Raw genomic sequence first — 20,906 nt, forward strand, 5'->3', positions numbered from 1 at the left:
TGGACGTCGTATACGAGTTTCTTTTTATTGTTCAATGTATGACCACACACATATACTGGTTTTCTTTTGCACTGTGCATGATTGGACAGTCACTATGGAAATGGTGATGTCGATGGGATACATGTTAGGAGTTTACAGGGGGTCCAAACACAACCCACATTCCTCATCCGGCCCCTCTCCGTCCTGACCAGCGACCACATGAACCAGCCGGCTCCTACCTGCCTGGACCCCTGGATAAAGAGATTCTAGGCTTCTCTGACGTTTCAGAACTGAAGGTCTTGTTCAGTGGATCAACGCATGACAACAACCCCGTCCCTTAAACATTCTTGCATATATCATTCAGATTTAGCTTACAAAAAAAAAAAAAAATCAAAATAAACAACATCATTTGGGTACAAAAATAAAATCCAAATTAAACTTTAAACAGGGCAACACCTGTAATGTCGTCTTTTTTTCCTGCTCTCGTACGGAGACAGCACAATACATAAGTCACTGGTCACAAAGTACACCGCAAATAAAGAAAAACAAAACCAAATAAAATTTTAAAAAGCCACATAGGAAAGAAACCGATCCCGGAGAAGTGTACATGTGCCTTCCCTCAACCCTCCTAGAGGCCTGTGAGCCACGAGACGCCCGCTTTGTTGTTGAAGGCTGGAAGCCGCAAGTGTCAGCTGGACAGAGTTTCCTCTGCCTCCAAGTTGTCGTCATACACTCTTGACTTCACTAAACACAGCCCACCACACTCACATTCTCGTCCCTGTTTCTCAAACACAGCCTGATGGGGAAAGGGGAGGCGGGAACGGAAGTCCAAACCACTGCTCTAAATATCTATATGGATTCGTTGTCTGAGCGTGAATGTGTTTGTGTGTGCGCGGCTTCTCTCAACACGTATGTACTCGTTTGCTAACATATACAGTGTATTCCTGGTTAGGGTGTGAACCAGGGGCACTTCAAATTGTGTAGCATCACCCCACTGCGTCCTCACCCCCGACCACTAGGGGTCGCTCTTTATGTGTAGGGTGAGGAGTGGGAGATCTGCTGTTTCTGATGACGCCGTCTCGCTCGCTTTTCTCTTCTTCGTATTGATTTTTTACTCCACTGTATTTACTTTTCCAGCTCTCTAAGCTTTAACTCTTCCGTCCAGCTTCCTTCTGACTTGTTTTGTTGCCGTTGGAGACGCAGATACACACAGAGCAAAAAGAGTGGGAGAGAGAGAGAGGGAGCGAGTGTTGTGATCGATCAGCTGGTCGCAGCGCCGACAGCTGCCCCCGTTTCCGCCTCTCAGCCGATCTCCTTCCACTGACGGTAGAACTCCACGATGTTCTTCAGCTCCATGCCCGCCGAGCCGGCCGCCTGGATCGCCGCCTGGCGGAGAGGAAGACGGCGTTAAGGGCAGGAAGAAGACACAACTAAATAATACAACGACTACATGATGTCAGAGCTGAGAGACACCAGCTCCATGTCAGCTGGGTGTGTCGGCGTCGAGTCTGCAGGAAAAGTCATGTTTTCATTCTTCACATCTACTGTGTGACGTCTCTGGTGAACAGCCAAGTGCATGAACGCCTGTGATGACAACCTGCCAGCTGGTGTACTGATGGAGGCCATACTTCTGCTCTGGATTACTAACACATACAAAATTCATCAGCACAACCCCTCAGAGTGTCTGAAAATCAGACAGGTTCATGTCGGGATGCACAATACTGGGTGTTGCTGGTATCTGCTGAGTCAGCTCTGTCAGACACCAGAACACACACGAGTTCCTTCCACCTCCTTCCAGAGAACGTCAGGTCTCCCCCATGATGCCATATTATGACTCTGCTCGCTGGCAGGTGCAGACATCAGTACGATGCTTTCCAATGTCCACGATCACGGCGCAGAATAAGAAAACTGCTCGTATGTAAAACCTGCCTGGTGGGTGTTCATGTGTCCGTGTTTATTCTGGGCCTCCTCATCATCAGTACATTGGTTTAACATCAACGCGCTCTGAAGTCGTAATAAAAACACCAGAAGTCACTACAAACGTTGGTTCTGACAGCAGCTCATGTCTGTGGATCTACAGAAACACTGAGGTTCAAAAGTCTTCTGTCATGAAATTAGACACCGTTTATGAACAACAAATGTTTCCTGCAGCTCAAGAAACCATCACAAATGTGGTTCTGTACAGAAACAGAGCAGCGGTGAACACAGCAGACTGTCACGAGGCAGAACCAAACCCATCGGGCTGCTGGTGCTGGTGGAGAATCTCAGTGTCTGTAACAAACATGCAGCGAGCGACTGACCTTCATGGCTGCTGACTGAGAGCAAAGCTCCTCCACCTGATGGCCTGTGAGGATGGTCACCATGCCGGCTGTGTCTTCATCGCCGTTGCTCTGGGAGACCGTCAGCTGACGGCAGCTGTCCACCATTTTGTAGAGATGCCTAGAAAGGAGGAAGCAGGAGTCCAGTCAGAACTGATTTCCACCTACTGAGTGAGTGAACAGTTGGAGAGACGGAGGCTGTACCAGGCTTCGATGTCCTGCCGCTTCACTTTATCTCTGTCAAAGCTTCGGCCCGACTCTTTCTGGCAGCGTATGTACCTGAGCAGGGGCGGAGCACAGAACACCGGCGTTTAAAAGAAGGTTTATGGAGAAAAGTCAGCGTCAGCATTTATCTGACAGTAAAGCTGCAACACTCTCCATCAGTCAGCGTACGTCCCACAGAAACACACCTGTTGCCTTTGCGAAACTCTGACTCCAGGAAGCGGATGCCGTCCCTCGCACCAGCGTTTTCCTTCTTCAGCCGGTCGAGTCCATCGATCACTGCAACACAGAGGAGGTCCGGATTAAACAGTGACTCAGGTTTGGATCTATTTAAACCGGGGTTGGACTTATTTTGGTTGAGACTCTGTGTCACAGCCATGATCGAACTGGTACGTTTATGACATGTGGTGCTGTTTAGTCTCATTATCCTGGATGGCAGCTCAGTGTTGAAACCAGAGCCGTCACACCGCTAACGAGAGCTGCAGCAAGTCAGTTAATGAATATATGCTTTCTTCTTAGTAATTGTTTAACTAACAGTTTGAAACCAGACAGGATCCATTTTAAGACCCGTTTCAGAATTATTACTGCCTAATTGTTGAAAATGTGACAGAAAACCAACAGAAATATTCATTAATAAATTCATTTTTCTTTTTACACTTTCGTGGAAAAGCATCTGAGTGTCAGCAGATCAGGTTTGGATGAACATCATCTACACAGCAAAGCCTGTCGTCACGGAAACGTCTCATCCAGAACCGAACCGAACACAACGCGCCGCCGCTCAGGACGGACGCAGGACGAGGCGGCGCACTGACCTGTCCGCGGGATGATGATGATGAAGCAGCCGCTTCCAGCCAGCTGCCGGATGAGGTTCAGATGCTGGCAGAGAGCAGCTGTGTCGGGCACCAGGTAGGGAGACATGGACGACTGGGCTTTGGGCTGCTGAAGGCTGCCCTCTAGCTGTGACACCTCCAACTGCAAGGAGAGACCCAACACCTCAGAACAATGATGGTATCAGAAATATGATGTCAGGACTGCTGAGGACATCAGATGGAAAAGTGGTGTTTTACAACGTTTTTCTTCTTTTAAATATAATTTTTTGGCCCTAATTGGGCAGTTCCAGTAGGGAGAGAAAGCCATAACATGCAATAAGGATGTGGACTCACTGCTGGAGCCATGTGGGCCCATGTGGTACCGACCACTCAACCATGTGCCCTAACCACTCAGCTGTCGGTTCGTTTCCTTTCCGAGGCTTGACCATACATTTTTAACAATTTCCAGACACATACACGAGACAGTTGATGTATTTTTCAACAGAACCAGGACCTTCTGAGAGTGATGACTGGATCAGTGCACAGCTGTGTCGACGCTGTATCTGAGAGGAACACAAACAGGCTGAACACTCAGTGGACGGAGCGATAATACAGACCTGCAGCCGGAGCTGGGCCATGTCCCTCATTAAGCGATTTCGACGAGCCTCCTCTTCAGCCTGCACAAATAAAGATAGACCAAACAGAGTCAACACCAAGTGGGACCGGTGCTTTGCACACATGTAGAACCCGTTTGGGTTCCAGGTCATTAGTTAAACATTGTTCACTCATATTTAGGTCGACAGTTACACAACGCCACCGTTTCATTACTGACTGATGACAAGCTGAATGCAGGCCGCCTGCGGTTCTGTTCAGATGTCACTCACCATTCGGAACTGGGCCTTGGCCTGCTGCACCAGATTCTCCTGCTCCGACTGGCTGATGCTGGTGAAGATGCCCGCCTCCGGGTTGAAGTGCAGCACGTTGCCTTGGAGATTTGTGAGGAAGTGGCCAAAACTGCGAATACAGCACACTCGCACCACGCACTGGGAGGAACGGAGGAAACGTTTAGTTCTACATCACGCATGTCTGGACAGAAAATACAGTCAAGCTCACAGCACACCTACATTTCTACACATCTGACGTATTAGATCATACATGTTCTGGTTACTTTTAGTTGTCATTTATTACTGACAGCCAAATGCAGAGAGCCTCCCTCTTGGTTTCATACGTGTGCTGTTATTACACTCTAACAGTGCAGATGGTGCAGCACATCATGGCAGGAAAACATTTTAAACTGGCAACGAGGATCCGGTTTGAAGGCGCTGCCGTATCAGCAGGTTGATTTCTCCAGTTATTTAGTGATTGTTGGCGCTATAAAATAATAAAAACTGTGGTGATTGGTGTTAGTTTCAGTGTCTCAGAACGCTCCTCTGGGTCGGTCCGTGCACCACAATAAGCAGATCCGTCGGTGCACAGTAACATCTGCGTTACCCTGTTGACAGAAATCTTATTTGTGACCATCTGGTAACAAATCGTCTATAACTGAGCAAACAAGGGGAAAAAAAGTTTTTAAAAAATATATTTATTTTAATTCCTGGTTAAATAATAATAAGAAATAAATTCTCAGGTATGATTTTCCTTTGCTGCTGGCTAAAGCCTGTTTAGGAGGAAAACTTCTGGCTCACTCTTACATAACATAAAGAAAAACAGCTTAAACAGTTAATCTCTCATCAAAACACTGGATAATTAATGTTGTATCCACTGGCTGATTGGATAATCAGTTAACCTCCAGCTCCTGAGGTGAAGTCAATAAATCTGTTAGAATAGTGAAAATGAGTCACATGTCACCTCCAGGACGCACAGGGACGGTGTGTTTAAGGTCCACTTCTACCGTAGCTTCTCCAAAATGCCACTAATTCATGAGACTTTACACACGGAGCATGTTTTTATACGAGATGATGACGTCTATGTTCTGATCAACAAACCAGCACAGGACTCATAAGACATGCAGAACAATCAGCAGACATCACTTCCTTTACGTTTTCCAGCGCTCCTGATCCACATCAAACATTTGCTCAGTCTCATCTGACGGTGTGTGTTTACCTCCTGCAGGGGGCTGAGGGACGGGTTGCGGCGGGTGAAATCGAGGCGGCGATGAGCGACGCTGAGGGCGGGCAGGTGTCGCAGAGCCAGATCCTCGGGCAGCAGCAGGCTCTGGACCAGACCGGGCTGCTCGCACTCATTCAGCAGCTCCGTCACCTCCGCGTTCAGACCCAGTTCTGCAGCACACACACAGATAAATACGTAAACCCACTGGAGGCTCAGAGTAAAAGTCACACAGCTGAGGATCGGCACTGTTTGGAACGTGACAGCACAGGGATGAGGTCAGAGCTCGGGGATGTGGACTCATCACTAAAGATTTAAAACTACACAGTTACACTGAACTGCATGGAAAAATGAGATTCCCTCATTTCCTCCCACTTAGCAAGAGTTTTGTCTTGGTACTTTGAATTTTATTTAAACCTAAGGACAGAGTTAGAATGCCTCAACAACTGACTCCAACTGATAACAGTGAATTATTTTTATTAGTAATCTTGGACCATTCATGAGCCATTTGGAGCCCATTAAAGGTTTGATAGACACATTTTCTTTAAAAAAAACAAACAAACAACTAAAAGCATGAAATCACATAAATTCCATACTTTTTTTTTTATTGCCTTTATTAGGCGGGACAGTCGCCAGACAGACAGGAAGGTGGAGGAGGAGGATGGAGGGAGGACCTGCAGCAAAAGGCCCATGAGTGGGATTTGAACCCACGGCCGCTGCATCGAGGACTACAGCCGCTGTACCTGGGTCGCCAGCTCAACCAGGTGAGCTGTAGCACCAGCCCATAAATACCATAATTTATAAAGAGGCAAAAAATGTAAAAACAAAAAGAATCATGGGTTTTCATCTTTCCAACAGTCCTAAAACTAATCACATGTGATGTACGGTTCTGTCACAACAAAACTAAAACAAATATCAGCTTCAGGTTGTCATATTTCATCAACATCACATGACTCTGTCCCGGTAACACCTGGTCGCACCTGGACATGTGTTGTTTATACTTTGTTTACAATTTTTGGTAAAATAAAGACAAAATTCAGCTTTCTGTTTTTATTTATTGACGGCATTACTGCGTCGTACTGCACAGAAGACATTCCTCAGTTCTGTGGTCCAAGGCTTTATGGTGAAGAAGGAGCCCACGGTGAGGGGAACGGGACCGGAGCACAACATGAGGAGTTCAGAGAATTCAGAAACGAGGAGTTTGTGATTGACTTAAATATTTTCTACATTTGAAGCATTCTTTAGGTATCTGGCAGCTTGTCCAGTCCAGGAGTTGTCCTTTAATAGCTGCCACCTTGTTCAGCTGCCTCAGGATCATCCTTTATGTCTCAGCTGAACCCAGCAGCGTAAACCTGAACCTCCTCATCCAGGTGTGTGTCGTCTGCAGACTGCATGTTACAGCCAGACCACCAAACCTGACTCCGTTTCTGTGTTTGATGGTTTGCTGAATCAGATTTTGACAAAAAAGTTATTCAAGAGGTAATTTGGCAGAGAATTAAAACTAAAACACACACAGACACAGAAAACGTCTTCGCTTTGTGTCTGAACACATCGACACAGCTGACACTCCACGATGTGTGGACCCAGGGGCAAAACAAAAGCCCTGACTGCTGTGATGACGAGTACAAATGTCTATGCGGTGCAGTGCAGCAGGAACTCACCGGCCTCCAGCATCTTGCTGCCATCTGGGAGCAGGTTGAGCAGCACAGACAGCCGGTTCCACAGGCTCTGAGAACTCTGCAGACAGAACCGCTGATCAGCTGGTGACACACTAAAACGTCAATGTTTCACAGAGAAAGCAGTAAATCTCACCTGTGCACACATGAGGATAATATCCGTGTTTGTCCTCAGCCAATCAACGAAGACCTTCACCACCTGGATCAAGCCCTGATTGGTCAGGATCTCCAGCTTCTCCAGGAGGGTTTTCTCACTGTGTGCTGACTGAGTGCTGTGCTGACTGCCCTCCGAATCAGAGTCCAAGTCTGGAGAATGCGGTGACACAGAAACTGAGCCAAAACACAGCTTTGATTTCAACGGAACTACATTTTGAATTCTTTGAGAATATTTCTTTAAAAAGGAACAAAAGTACAAGAAAACGTTCAATAAGTTGGGAAAAAGTGAACAAGAACATTTGAAATGCAAATCACCGTTCTCATTGGTTCCGTTGGCCGTCCCAGGGTTCATGTCACAGGGCGACTCCCCGGGAGGAGGAGGGGTCTCCTGGGAGGGCGGAGCAGAGGTGTCGGTGGGTGTGGGGATGCTGGAGGAAGCTGAGGCTTGAGGCCTGAGCAGCATGTTGCTGAAGGTCGGCGCCAGGCGGAAGCAGCGCTTTGCCTGGAAGAGCTGAGAAGACATGGCCTGGAGGTTACTGCTGATGCTGGCGTCGCTGGGCGCCAGCGGCCCGTTGGTGGCTGGAGGCGTATCCCCGTCCCTCTCTCCTCCTTCTTCCTTTGGCTGGTCTTCCTCTTCCTCTTCGTCCTGGTGCTCCCGAGCCTGACCCTCCAGGTTGTCCGAGTTTTCCGTGTCCTCCATGTCTTCCAGGTCTGAGCGAGACTCTTGGCTGTTCATGTCTGAATCGGTCTCTACATCAAATGCCGTTCCACCTTCCTCCTCCTCCTCCTCCTCCTCTGAGCCACTGCCCCAGCTGCCCTCCTCACCCAGCGGGTCTTTCTTCGCCTCCTTCCTGACAGATGAAGGATTCAGCGGGGTTTCCGTCGTGGTCCCACCCGTTAAATCAGCATGGCCCCTCCTCTCCTCATCTTCCTCTTCATCCTCTTCGCTCTCGAAGCCTTCGCTCAGGTCGCTCTCGTCCTCTCCTCGGCCATCTTTGCGAGCACAGCGGCGACGGCGGAGTCGAGACAGGCGGGTGTACTTCTTCTTCTGCCTCTGTTTCTCCTCCTCCATCTTGCGCTGTTCTTCCACACTGCTGTGCTTTTTGGCGCCGACCCGCTCGCAGCCGTCTTCATCCTTGTCCTCCTCGTCCTCCTGCTCCAGGGACCCGTTCTGCAGAGGCCTTTCATCCGAGTGATCCGTCGGTGGAACTGACGAATCCCTCATGTCCAGGTCATCTGGATAAAACAAGAAGGATGTGCTGCCTGTTTCATTTTCATTCAGGCTGCTTTTCAAAGATATTTCACTTCTAACAACATCTTTCTCTAAACAAATGAAACGTTCTCCGGTGGGTTATTGCTGGAAGAGCAAATCAGACAGATTGAATAAATGTGCTTAACTTAAAATTGCTCCTGACATCGAAGCAAGTCAAGATGTAAGGAGGTAAATACGTCGTAATAGGGCTGAAACTTCACATATTGCTTTCCCAAAAGATGTGCACTTCAAATCACAGCCACTTAAATCCTGAAAGATGTTGCTGATCAGGAGAAACTGAGACTGACAGATCGGTCCGTACAGCTGACATTGGCTGAGACGTTCTCTGTGCTGTGCTGATTTATGAGGTTTTATTAGCTGCAGAGAAATAACCTGCACTTGTGTGCCTTTTCTGCTTTATATGCACATGAAAAGAGGGATTCTGTCTCTCACCTGCAGCATCAGTGTGAAGTGGAGGCACCTGGCTCTCCGTTTCCTCCAGTTCAGCCTGCAGTCGGATGTTGACGTGGTTTACCAGGTGGGAGAAGAGGGCCAGCGTGAAAGCTATGGACGCGCTGTACTGCTTCGATCCTAGAGACAGAAGAACATTTGTTATAATACAAAACAAGCTCCTGATGATACTTTTACCTACATCCATCCATAATCTCTACACCTTCACCCTCACTAGGGTCATGGGGGGCGGAGCCTATCCCAGCTGACTCAGGGTGAAGGCAGGTTCACCTGGACAGGTAACCAGTCTATCACAGGGCTACACTTAGAGACAGACAACCAAGCACACTCACATTCACACCTACGGACAATTTACAATCACCAATTAACCTCAGCATGTTTCTGGACTGTGGGAGGAAGCCGGAGAACCCGGAGAGAACCCACGCTGCACGGGGAGAACATGGAGACTCCACGCAGAAAGATCCCGGGTGTCCTCACCGGGACGTGAACCGGCGACCTTCTAGCTGTGAGGCCACACCTTGCAGCCCCACTGCAGTCTATCCTGATGATGCTTTTACCGAAATATGATTTGTTTTCTATTTGCATTTTTAAAACTGAAAGCTCGTGTCCACATTTCATGATCAATGCAGCGGTTGTGGGAACAGCTCTGGTTAGTTTTATGCTCAGCAACCCCTAAAACAAAACGACGCCTGGCTGCTGTCTTCTGCTAATTACTCTAATCTGCCCTGATGAGGACAGCCAGGCCCTCTGAGGACGATAATGACATGAAAGCAGAGTTTTTAAAAGGACATGATGAAGAGCTGTTCTGGATTACTGTCATAACAAACTATGTCAATAATTTTAGAAATCCCAAAACAGCAAAATACACACCAGCCCTGAGAAGACACAACACTGACCTCCTCTCTTCAGGCTGTGCACCACCATCAGACATGTGACCACCATCTTGAAGATGAGGGTGTCAGGCAGTACAGGACAGGAGCTGTCAGCGTGCTGCTGCTGCTGCTGCTGCTCCTCGTCTTCCTCGCTGGGCGAGTGGTGGGCGCCGCCGTGTGTTGGGGGCGGCAGGTAGAACAGGACCAGGTTGAAGTCCTCCAGCACCGACTGACACAGGGAGGTCAGCTCCGTCTCCATCAGACTGGACACAGAGGAGCGAAAGCAACAGAATAAATGAAGGATGTTCTTTAAATGAATGTAGACACAATCCAGCAAAGTCCAGGCATGACACCAGCAGCTGAGAGGAAAACAAAGCCAGGCTCTGTTTGTCGTTTTGTGATTCCTACTTGCTGATTTGGCAGCAAAGACTGAAATCATCCTGTTGTGTCCCCTGGATACACAGAAAATCTGACTTTAATCACTGCTGCAGCTAAAGTGTTGGACATGACAGAGTACTGCTGAAATCAATGAGAGAAAATCTTGGTTGTCTAAAACTGTAGCTAGTGTCCAACCAGTTTATTCGCTGAGAGGGAAAAACAACCTGCAAGTTGTCCTCAGAAGAACTCAGTCACGCTACCTGCTAGCCTAGTTAACCTCAACACATTATAAACTAACAGAAAGACAGTGTTGAAGCAAATTTAGAATCATTTGAACCTGCTTATTTTATACTGAAAGCAGAGCAGTGTGCACCTGCCCACATTCACATGATTAAAACAATAACTAAACTCTACCAACTGGTGATCCCAGAACAGCAGCTATGGAGGAACAGAACAAGTCATCCGACTGGACGCTGCGCTATCTGGGTTGAACGAAAGCATCTCAACTGACCAATGAACAACCTGACCTGGAGAACACAGGCCTACTGCAGACACACAGGAAGTCATTAGAAATAAATGAAACCACAGTGGAGGACCACTGTGATGCAGCACGAGCTCTGACCTGTTCTTGGGCTGCAGCAGGCTCTGGAGGTACATGAAGCTCACCAGGAGGCGCTTGATGTCTTTGGATCTGCGGAAAATAATGGTGATGATCAATTATGGGTTAAACTTAGCCACAATACATCCATCCATCATCTCTACACCTTTATCCTCACTAGGGTCATGGGGGGCTGGAGTCTATCCCAGCTGACTCAGGGTGAAGGCAGGTTCACCTGGACAGGTAACCAGTCTATCACAGGGCTACACTTAGAGACAGACAACCAAGCACACTCACATTCACACCTACGGACAATTTACAATCACCAATTAACCTCAGCATGTTTCTGGACTGTGGGAGGAAGCCGGAGAACCCGGAGAGAACCCACGCTGCACGGGGAGAACATGGAGACTCCACGCAGGAAGATCCCGGGTGTCCTCACCGGGACGCCAACCGGTGACCTTCTAGCTATGAGGCGATGGTGCTAACCACTGAGCACCTGCAGCCCATTTATGAATATAGGTTTTCTTTTTAGTAATTGTTTATTCAAGAAAAAAACAGACAGGTTTAAATTTAATACACGCTTCATAATTATTACTGCCTAATTTTTGAAAATGTGATGGAAAATCAATAGAAATATTCATTCATAAATTCCTCTTGTCTTTTTACATTTTTGTGGCAGCATGTAGCTATAACTACTCCTGGTATGATAACAAATAAAATCACCATGAGCTCAGCCTAGAAAACCAGTAGAACATGGATGTAGGGAGCATCACACCACCTTGCAGCCACAACACACAGTCTGTTTATTACTTCCAAGTATGAGACAAACTGTGGCAAAAGAACATTTTTAATTCACACAGTGGATATTAAAGACACCTCTCTTTGTCTGGGATAATATATTAAACACATATTTAACTAATTAAATGTGCAGATTTCCTACATTATCATCAATATCAGCTCAGAACATCTGAGCTGCATCAGACTGTACAGGTGTACCTATCAAACAGGACACTGATATGGTCCAAAGCGGTCGCTGGTTGTTTATGTAAATGAAACAGAAGCAGTGTTGTTTTCTGTCCAGGTGGCAGAAGAATTCGTTAAGCCTCTTTGCTTCGCCGGCCTCTGAAGAGCTTATTTAACATTCTTCATTTGTGTTTATATTTGTCTTTTATTCCAACCGAATCCTGTAACTTTTGTTGCATTCAACAATCTAATTACCCCACAGGGATCGTCAATCATCTCATCTCATCTGCAGAGAGATGCTGCTTTATCCCACCAGAGGTTCGAGCGCCTTTGTGATTGAGACGGCGAGCGCACACCTCGTTAATTACGTGAACCCCCAGCAGTCAGCTGGGACTAGATTAAAATTGCTCTGGGATGTTCGGCAGACTGAAGTCAAAATGTTTTCTTTATTTTAAATGGATTTTCACCAAAACAAGCTGATGAAGATCATCAGTAACACCACTTAAAGTATGAACCAACAGAAGTGAGACAAATAAAAATGTCAAAGGCTGGAACAATAAAATCTAACCCACTCATAGTAAACGATTCAAACGACCTGGAAATCGGCTGATTGCTGATTAGGAACAGTTTACTGTGGTTTCAGGAAGTGGACAGAAATCCTCCTCACCTTTGCCGAGATGGAGACAGCTTCTTCATTTCCTGCTTCTTCACCTGGTGGTACATCTTGGCAGCTTTGTCAAACAGGCGCTTGAGGTTGCCATAGGCGCCCTCAAAAGGAGCATCTGATTGGATGCTGAGCACAGACAGAACATCTGTCAGGACTTAACAACAACTGGCTAAACTTGTGACACGTCCTGTAACTTCAACATGTCCCTCACCAGCGTAGGTAGTAGTAGGTTGCTTCAACGTTGTAGAACTTGCTGCCTGCCAGTGTGCCCAGTTGGTTAAAAGGCATTCCTGCATACAGACAGGAGGATGAACATTTATGTTTGGAGGTAATGTGATGTGGACTGAGAATCACTATGTTTTTTGTCAGATCTGTTAAAATAAAGATGATGCACCAAAATATTACAGTGCAACACGTCAATATATGGAGGCAAAGTAGCTGCAATATGCAGCTTTTTATGAAACATCCTCTTATCATTTAGGAATCTATACATTTAAAGCATAAACAGACGTAATTATTCCGTATAACAGGTATTTAGCTGCCTCTAGTTGCTTTGAAATGAACTGCTCATGCTATCAAGAAACAGTTTGACATGTTTGCTACCTTTAGACAGAGCCAGATGAGCTGTTTAACCACATGTTCAGCCTTTGTGCTAAGCTAAGCTAAGCTAAGCTAAGCAGCTGCTGCACATGCTATTCACCGTACAGGATGTGAAAGTGGCATTAAAAAAACAAAAATGTAACTTTAAGTAATGTTTGAACACACAGCGTATTTGCTCTCTTCACACAATAATATGATAGCAGTAAAAATCAACAGGATCAAACATTTTTATTTAAATCTTTAACTCAGCTATTTAGAGGCAGCTCGTCCTCTTTGCCTTCAGTATGTTGTGTATGACCAGAGAAAAAGCAGAGTAACCCAGTGTTCTGTATATATTCTACAGTTACTCACCTACGTGGGGCATGACCGATAGGGCCTGATGGTAAAACCTCTCTGCCAGCTGCTCAGCCTCCACTCCTGCAAGTTCGTTCTGGTAGCGCGCTGAAGAGAACGTTAAAACATCAAACAGAACATGAACAACAAAAATAGCGACAAATATAAACACAGTGGTGACTCGATGACCCGACACTAAATGTAAAACCTTCTTCTATGTCGGATATCAAGGCTGTCGGATTGTCCAGACGGAGGTCCAGATACGAGGAGGGCTTGATGCTGGAAGGCTCATTAGTTGTTCATTATTGTTCATAGTTGTTATAATAACTAGTAGGGCTGGTCCCAATAGAACTTTCTGCTCTCTGGATATTCAGGCCCAATTAATGATGAATATCAGGATATTCGTCCCGGTCGGGGGACACTTCCACCCCGGGGCAGCGCTCTGACGGGGTGGAAGTGTCCAGAACACACAGGCAGTACTTGGCTGCTGATGCTAGTTTAGTTAGCGCTCACACTTCTGTTTCCTCCATCGGTGGCGGCGGGGGAGTGGCAGATACGCTCCACTGTTACCATCCATGTTTACTTCCATAAACACTGAGCACGCTCGCTGCGTGTGACGTCGTCGTGTCCTCTTCTGCGCATGCGGGACACTTTTGGCTCGTATGAAGTTCACACAGCAGATCACATACAAGTCGCATTGAAGTGGAAACGTGAAGGAAGTCACAAAGAAATCCTCATTGAGCATCAAGTCCTGCAGTGTGAACGTAGCCAATCTGTGGGATTGTTCAGTCAGATAATACGCCGTCATCCTGATTGGTGACATTAAATGTCATGTCGGAGTCACAATCCAAGGCTGTCGCTATGTTAAGGCTGTTTTTATGGGTTCTGTTGGTTTTTCCTACAAACCTGTCGGACAGCAGGTTTAGGATTGTTAAGGGTCGATCATCGAGTCATGACTGTATTTATAAAACTGTGTGCACCGTATCATTCATCTCTGAAATGTCATAATACAAAAACTTGCTGATCTATAAACACGGATCTACACGGAGCAGACAGCAGCACGTTTGTCCAAAACAGAATAACGTCTCAATCAATGCACCGATGTCTCTGTATCACATGAACCTACCAAACAGCCTCCTGCCAATTATTCTATAGACCGAAGCCAGATTTTCCCACGCTGAATGACACACACATGCTGTCTCACACTTCCACGAGCTGGTGGAGAGCTGAATTCATGACATGTTCTGTTATCATGTTATTACCTAGATCTCCAAGGTAGACCAGACAGCGATGACAGGCCATCTGGGCCCACTCCATCTCTTTGGGGCTGGCTGACACTGGTTTCTTTCGGCCTGTTGAGAACAATTACACAATGCATTTAAAAAAACAAAAAACAAAACATTTCAAGCATTTAGCCAATGCACTTACCCGAAATGACTTGAAGTTACATAACAACAGAACTTAGCAGAGCTTAGAGTCCAACACAGCATTAGGATCAGAGCAGCAGAGGCTGATACTACTTGAAGCACGACTTCTCAGACAGGAGTGCTTTGTTTATGTTGGGCCTGTTTACTGGTCATATTGTTGAGATAATACAGACGGGATTATGGAGCGCATTTAGCTGACTGCCAGAGGTGTAGCGCCTCTGATACCATCTTGTCCGTGCAAATTTAATCCATGCAGGGCATTTGCAAAAACGGCAGAGTATTGAACCACAGAGAAGAAGGCAAGGCCCTGTTAGGCGCTGGAGGAGTGCAGGCTGTACAGCGCCACCACCTGGGTGGGCGGGGCTACACCTGTCTGCTGCTGAGCATCCACTGAACTGGCACCTGTCCATCTGCATAGTGCAGGAATTATTTATTCATTATTATTTAGTTGTTGTTGTACTTTGACATTTAAAAATCTTTCACTCTCAGTTCTACTACATTCCTGCTCATGTGCAAATTAAAACTAGCCTTGATCACAGTGCAGCTCCTAGTGGACAAATAAAACCAAAAGATAAACCAACAGAGCAGCTTTTACTTCAGCGTCCTGCACTACCGTAAAGCGCTGCCGTACAGAACGGATGGTGGACGAGGACGGACAGTCACTGAGGTGATTCTTCTTGGACTTCATGCATTTATCACACTGCAGTTTGAGGTGTTTTTTTTTTTTCTGGACTGCAGATGCAATATCCAGGAAAGTCTTTGCAGAGACCACCGCTGCCGGGGCGCAGCAGCATTAGGGCTCCAAGAAGTGATGATATGCAGCCAAATATTTTATAAGTAAAGCATGCATTTTAAATGTCACCGTAGTAGTCAGTCATGTTCATTTAATCGCACACAGCAGGAATCGTGATCAAGGTTATTATTAAAATAACTGTGCAGCCCTAGTTCACACGTTTTTATTATTTGGAGAGTGAGTCACTCCACTGAGCGCATTTTAATATCAGCTGTAAAGGACGAGGGTCATTAAAACTAAAAAACATACTGCTGAAGCCATCTGACTTGTCTTCAAAGGAACAGTAGAGGCTGTATTTATAACACATCTATACGCACAACACCAGGATCCTCACACCGAACCAGTTACACTCAATCCAGCCATCACTACTTTTACTTCTTGACCTGGATCTGTGTGTGTGTGTGTGTGTGTGTGTGTGTGTGTGTGTGTGTGTGTGTGTGAGTTTGTGCTTGCAGGTCTGACCGATGAGTGGATCTGTGACGTGGGTCCAGTCGATGCAGTCCTGCAGCTCCAGCTGATAATGCGACTGGATGTAGAGCAGAAGGTGTTGGTAGAAACCCACGCCGGCGATCAGGTGTGTTCTGTAGGCGCACTCCAGAGCACTGCGACTGTGGATGTGCTGCAGCGGAAGAAAGACGAGTGGGAAAAGGCTAAAGCAGAAGAGCGATAATAAACACGACCCACAGAGCAGCTGTGAAGGCTTCTGTAGTTTCCAGTGTAAAACTAAAGTATGCTCTACATGCACACAGATGACAAGCAATTAAAAAATAAGCAACAAACCGCTGCTGGAAAACATGATATTAAAATAGTATGACCAAAAAGTTGTGTTTAAAGAAGATAAATCATAAATTAGAAAAATCTCTCATGATTTAAACTAGTTAAACTGATTAAAATCATTATAAAAACATTTTTATACCAAAAAAAAACCAAAGACAAGAAACGATGCGGCTGTGATAAACGCCGTTACTTCTTGGTTCTGTACTTGTGCTGGTCCAATAACAGAGCAAAGGGCCGTTAGTGCCATTTTCAGACGTCTGATTTCCAATGGGACTGCCCATGCATGACATTTGCCATTTTGTGGTCACTGGCATGGCCACTAAATGGCATGACAGAGCTGACCTTTCAGTGAAAGCCAGCTAACAGGAGAAAAACGAGCTGGCTTAACACATGCAGGGAGGCATCTTTCCCACAGCTGCAGGGCCATTTACCTTCTTGTTGGTCTTGATAACCTGGATGACCTCATAGTAGACCTTCCTCCAGAGCAGCTCCTCAGCCTTACGGCCGTAGTCGACAGGGTGGAGGAACATCAGTTTCACACAAAGCTCTCTTAGCCTGAAAACACAGAAAGAAAAAGAGATGCATACATGGAGGAGGCAGCTGGCTCACCGGTTTGACAAGCGGACCAATGAGTCAACCTGTTCTCACCTGAAGGGCGGGGCTACGCAAGAACCGAAACAACTAAGCATTGATAAATTTCTTGTGCCAAAAAAATCCTGCTTGATGAGCTACTTCTGTAGCAGAGTTCAAAGTAATACTATTCTGACAATCGGTTCATTTACATATCGTAAACTCGGCTGCATGTGTCAGTCATACTGTTTACGGCAGTAGACTGAACATACACTCAGCTTCCAGTCTGTTAAGTACATCCATCTAAAACTGAAGCTGTCCTGCAACAACAACACCAACCTTACAATGCTCAGTTTGTGTTAAAACTGCTTTAGAGGGATATTAAATCAACTGTGAGGCTGCAGTTTGTAGTGCTGTTTGAATTTCCTGTGTTAAACCAGTTACCTGCACTAACTGTACGTCAATAAGGAGAGGTTAAATAACACTAAATGTCTGTTCAACAGCACCACAAACTGCAGCCTACAAGATGATGAACATTATAACCTCCATGAACGTAGACTCTATTGTGGGAATGTTTGATTAAACTGCATGTTTGAGTTTAGAGACCGTGAATTAGACACTAAACATCTGAACACATCGTCACAGGCTCTTTTTTTTTTGGACCCTGCAAAGACAAAGCAGGTGAATCAATAATGAAAATAATCCCTGATTGCAGCCCCACTTTACAAACATCGGTACAGTCCGTACTATTGGACAAAAAGGAATATTTGTGGCATTACTGAAGTGTTTGTCTTTCTAGTCTGTGACAACTCTGCTTCAGAAGCTGCTCACAAGCATTTAGTGAAATCTCAGACCCTTATTCATGTGTGCAGCAAACAGCATGCTTATGTTCATAAAGTTAGACAAGTACATGCTGCACTTCTCATTTTTCCTCCTTTAAAGATGCTCGTCAGCGCTTGCTCTGCCATCCTTCAACACCAGGGAGGATCATTTAATAATATCAGCGAGCACTGCAGCAATAAAGGTGATTAATCAATCGACAGTACAATAATCTATGGCTTTAGCTTGTAAAATATAAATATTTTCTGGTTTCTGTGGTCTTCTAAGATACGAAATAGAATACGTTGGATACTGGTCAGACATTTAGAAATGCCCTCTGTTCACCTCATCGCTCTAACACAGGCGTGTACGTCACTGCCGACGATGACCCTGAAGAAAACACGTTGGTCATTTTAATTAAATACTTCCATGTAGAACCACCAGAATCTGTGTAGCTCTGACCCAATCCTGTTCTGTGTCTCGGATCGTTGTTGTAGGACACGTGCACTTTCTGACATCGTATGGACCAAAAGACTTTGATTAATCCCAAAACCAGTTTCACCCAGCACCTTACCAGAGCTACCAACTAATCTGATTTACATGTAAAAAACAAAACATGACCACAGCTAACACACTAAACTATCCCAAACCGTGTCGATGTGAGTGTACAACTGAACCTGATTCATGGTTCCACTTCTAGAGACAGACACTGATACGAATACGTCTGCACACGAGTTGTAGTTTCAGTGATTATTCTCTTCATTGGCTGTCAGTGAACTACTGGACGTATTTCTTGTTACAGTAGTGACGATGCATGACCAGGTGACATTTTAAAACATCTTATTTGTCCAACTACCAGGATCAAAACTCAAGAACATTCACTGTTTTACCACACATGACAAAGTTAAATTGTGAAAGGAGACGTCCAGTGTCTATAATTAAAAAACTACACAATTCTTCAACAATCACAAGAGCTGCATATTAATTTTCAGTCCAGCTGATTAGCTGGCTGATCATTTCAGCTCCACGTGGAGACCTGAGCATGCTGAGGGCACATCAAGCTGACTTTAAGGTCTGCATGAATAAACTCCCAAAGAAGACACTAAGCACGATGAGATGCCATTTCCTCTGCCTCTGTCTCTGCAGATCATCTCTCTATCTCATATTTATCTCCAATGTCCTCTTACTCATGATGGATTCAGGTACAGTCAGGACACAGAAGATCAGACCAACACTTGAGCTTACACAGATGCTACAGGGTCAATCCCAGTGGAAAAAACCAGCATGGCAGAGAATCATGACATACACTAGACAACTAGCCAGACCAGATAATACTCTGATTACATGGAGCCAGTACAGGTGAAATTACTGCCTCCTTGATTCACACACGCTGTTGGGACAGGTGGACGTACTTGTTGCGAAGGCTGATGTTCTCCGGCTTGAAGACCTCTCTGTAGGACGATTTGCTGCCGATGATGACATCCAGCTTGTGCACAGACTCCACCACAGCCCTGGGCAGCGTTTGGAAACAGAAAGCATCAGCAAGGGGACAAGCTGCAAGCTACACATCAGCTAGCTGATAATAGGTGTCAGGTGAAACCAGAACAGATATATGGAACTAAAATATAAACATAGCATGTCATATTAAATTCAGTTCCATTCATTCTGTTTCACATAAAGTAATAAATACTATGACCTTATGTGAAACAGATGTCATGAAACCACCATATCGTAATAATAACAGGCAGCCAGGGAGCGGGTCATGGACCAGAAACCACAAGTCAGCAGCGAGTCACACGTCTGCGGCGGTAAATGAGGTTTCAATGCTGCTCCACTCTTCCTACAGGGCTCGGTGAAGCTGGTGGACATTTGGGGGGACAAAATCATGTTGTTCATCATCTAGAGCTTTCTGAAACGATGTCCTAAACGACAAATGATGGAGACGTGGACATTCAGGTGCCCGGCCACGGCCATAACAGGCACACCAGCAGCCCATCCTGGTCTCTCTCTTGTCATGTGTGACATCATCTTACTAGAATAAAACTGCATTTTAAGGCGGTCTTTTGTAGGTACTGGCCACAGGAGAGTCTGTCACACTATCTGGTCATTGTTCTTTAGAGCCACACCTGACGAGGATTAACTCACTGGTCAGGAATTTATTACCGATTAAACACTTTTGCACATAGTTAGCTAAATCTCTAACCCCGACAGCAGAAATGGGATTTGAAACTTTATCTCTGAATCAGAACAGAAGGTCATCTGCATGGTGCGTGTCCATGTCTGTCCACTGGCTGTCACACGAGCAGCCAGCAGCCCTTTGTGTGTTTCACTTCTCCAACAAAAGCAGGACTGAGACGTGCAGCTCCTTAAAGCTGATCAGCCACCACGAGCTGCACTGAGTCACACAACGATGAGTCAAATTTAGCTGCTGTGACACTGACGAGCGAGCAGACATGTCGGGATACTCAAAGTCGTGACAAGTGAATCGGTGAATAGTTAGCTAGACCCTCTGCTGTGACAGCAAGCACTGATTGGCTAGCGCTAAGCTAGCCAGCACAATAACGTTCAATTAGCACCTCGGTTAGCTCGACAAAAACGGCCTCGTCAAGGTACCTGTAAAGCCGCTTGATGAGAAGGACTTTCGCCTCTGGCTCGCTGTCCTGCCCCGGTCCACTCATATTAGCGACAACCCAGATGTTTGATCACACGCTCCCGCGTTTCGTCGCCGTTTCCTTCCACCCTGTCGTCGCACAGTTGTCACGGCTCCTCGGGTTTGCTCCCCGGCAGTGACAGCCGTGTTGATAGCCAGCTAGCGCTAGCTAACACAGTAGCCTTAGCTTTCCTTCTCTTCCCACCGAGTCTCTTTCGTTTCTCGTGTCCTTTGGCAAAACCCCCTCTACCCATCCGTTCTGAAAACCGGGTAGGAGGGGGTGCCCGGTTAGCTGCGCTCTTCCCGGTCAGCTAAAACGCTCTGTTATGCCTCTTGTGTTGTTCCCCGTTCCAGCCATTGCTACGAAGGCGGCCATTTTTCCTATCAGGCTGTGACCGCCTGAGTACCGCGAGACTACAGCACATACTCACGAGATTACGTCTGGCGGTTGCCAGACAGTTTACAAA

General features: G+C 46.1%; 1 protein-coding gene across 1 annotated transcript; it reads right to left on the reverse strand.

The window, feature by feature from the left end:
- Positions 1-20,816, reverse strand: smg5 (SMG5 nonsense mediated mRNA decay factor). Its single transcript, XM_008281154.1, has 22 exons — positions 20,403-20,816; positions 19,202-19,300; positions 16,832-16,955; positions 16,086-16,242; positions 14,666-14,755; positions 13,422-13,511; positions 12,682-12,760; positions 12,471-12,596; positions 10,862-10,930; positions 9,886-10,124; positions 8,972-9,109; positions 7,582-8,502; positions 7,247-7,416; positions 7,096-7,171; positions 5,432-5,607; positions 4,213-4,371; positions 3,946-4,005; positions 3,332-3,491; positions 2,708-2,798; positions 2,502-2,576; positions 2,280-2,418; positions 1-1,365 (listed from the first exon to the last, which is right to left on the reverse strand). Exons 1-22 carry the CDS (start codon positions 20,465-20,467, stop codon positions 1,282-1,284), a joined length of 3,387 nt encoding a protein of 1,128 aa, XP_008279376.1. The 5' UTR covers positions 20,468-20,816; the 3' UTR covers positions 1-1,281.
- Positions 20,817-20,906: the final 90 nt, after the last annotated feature.

The sequence above is a fragment of the Stegastes partitus genome, unplaced genomic scaffold, assembly GCF_000690725.1.
Source record: "Stegastes partitus isolate 25-593 unplaced genomic scaffold, Stegastes_partitus-1.0.2 Scaffold225, whole genome shotgun sequence".
Classification (NCBI taxonomy): Eukaryota; Metazoa; Chordata; class Actinopteri; family Pomacentridae; genus Stegastes; species Stegastes partitus.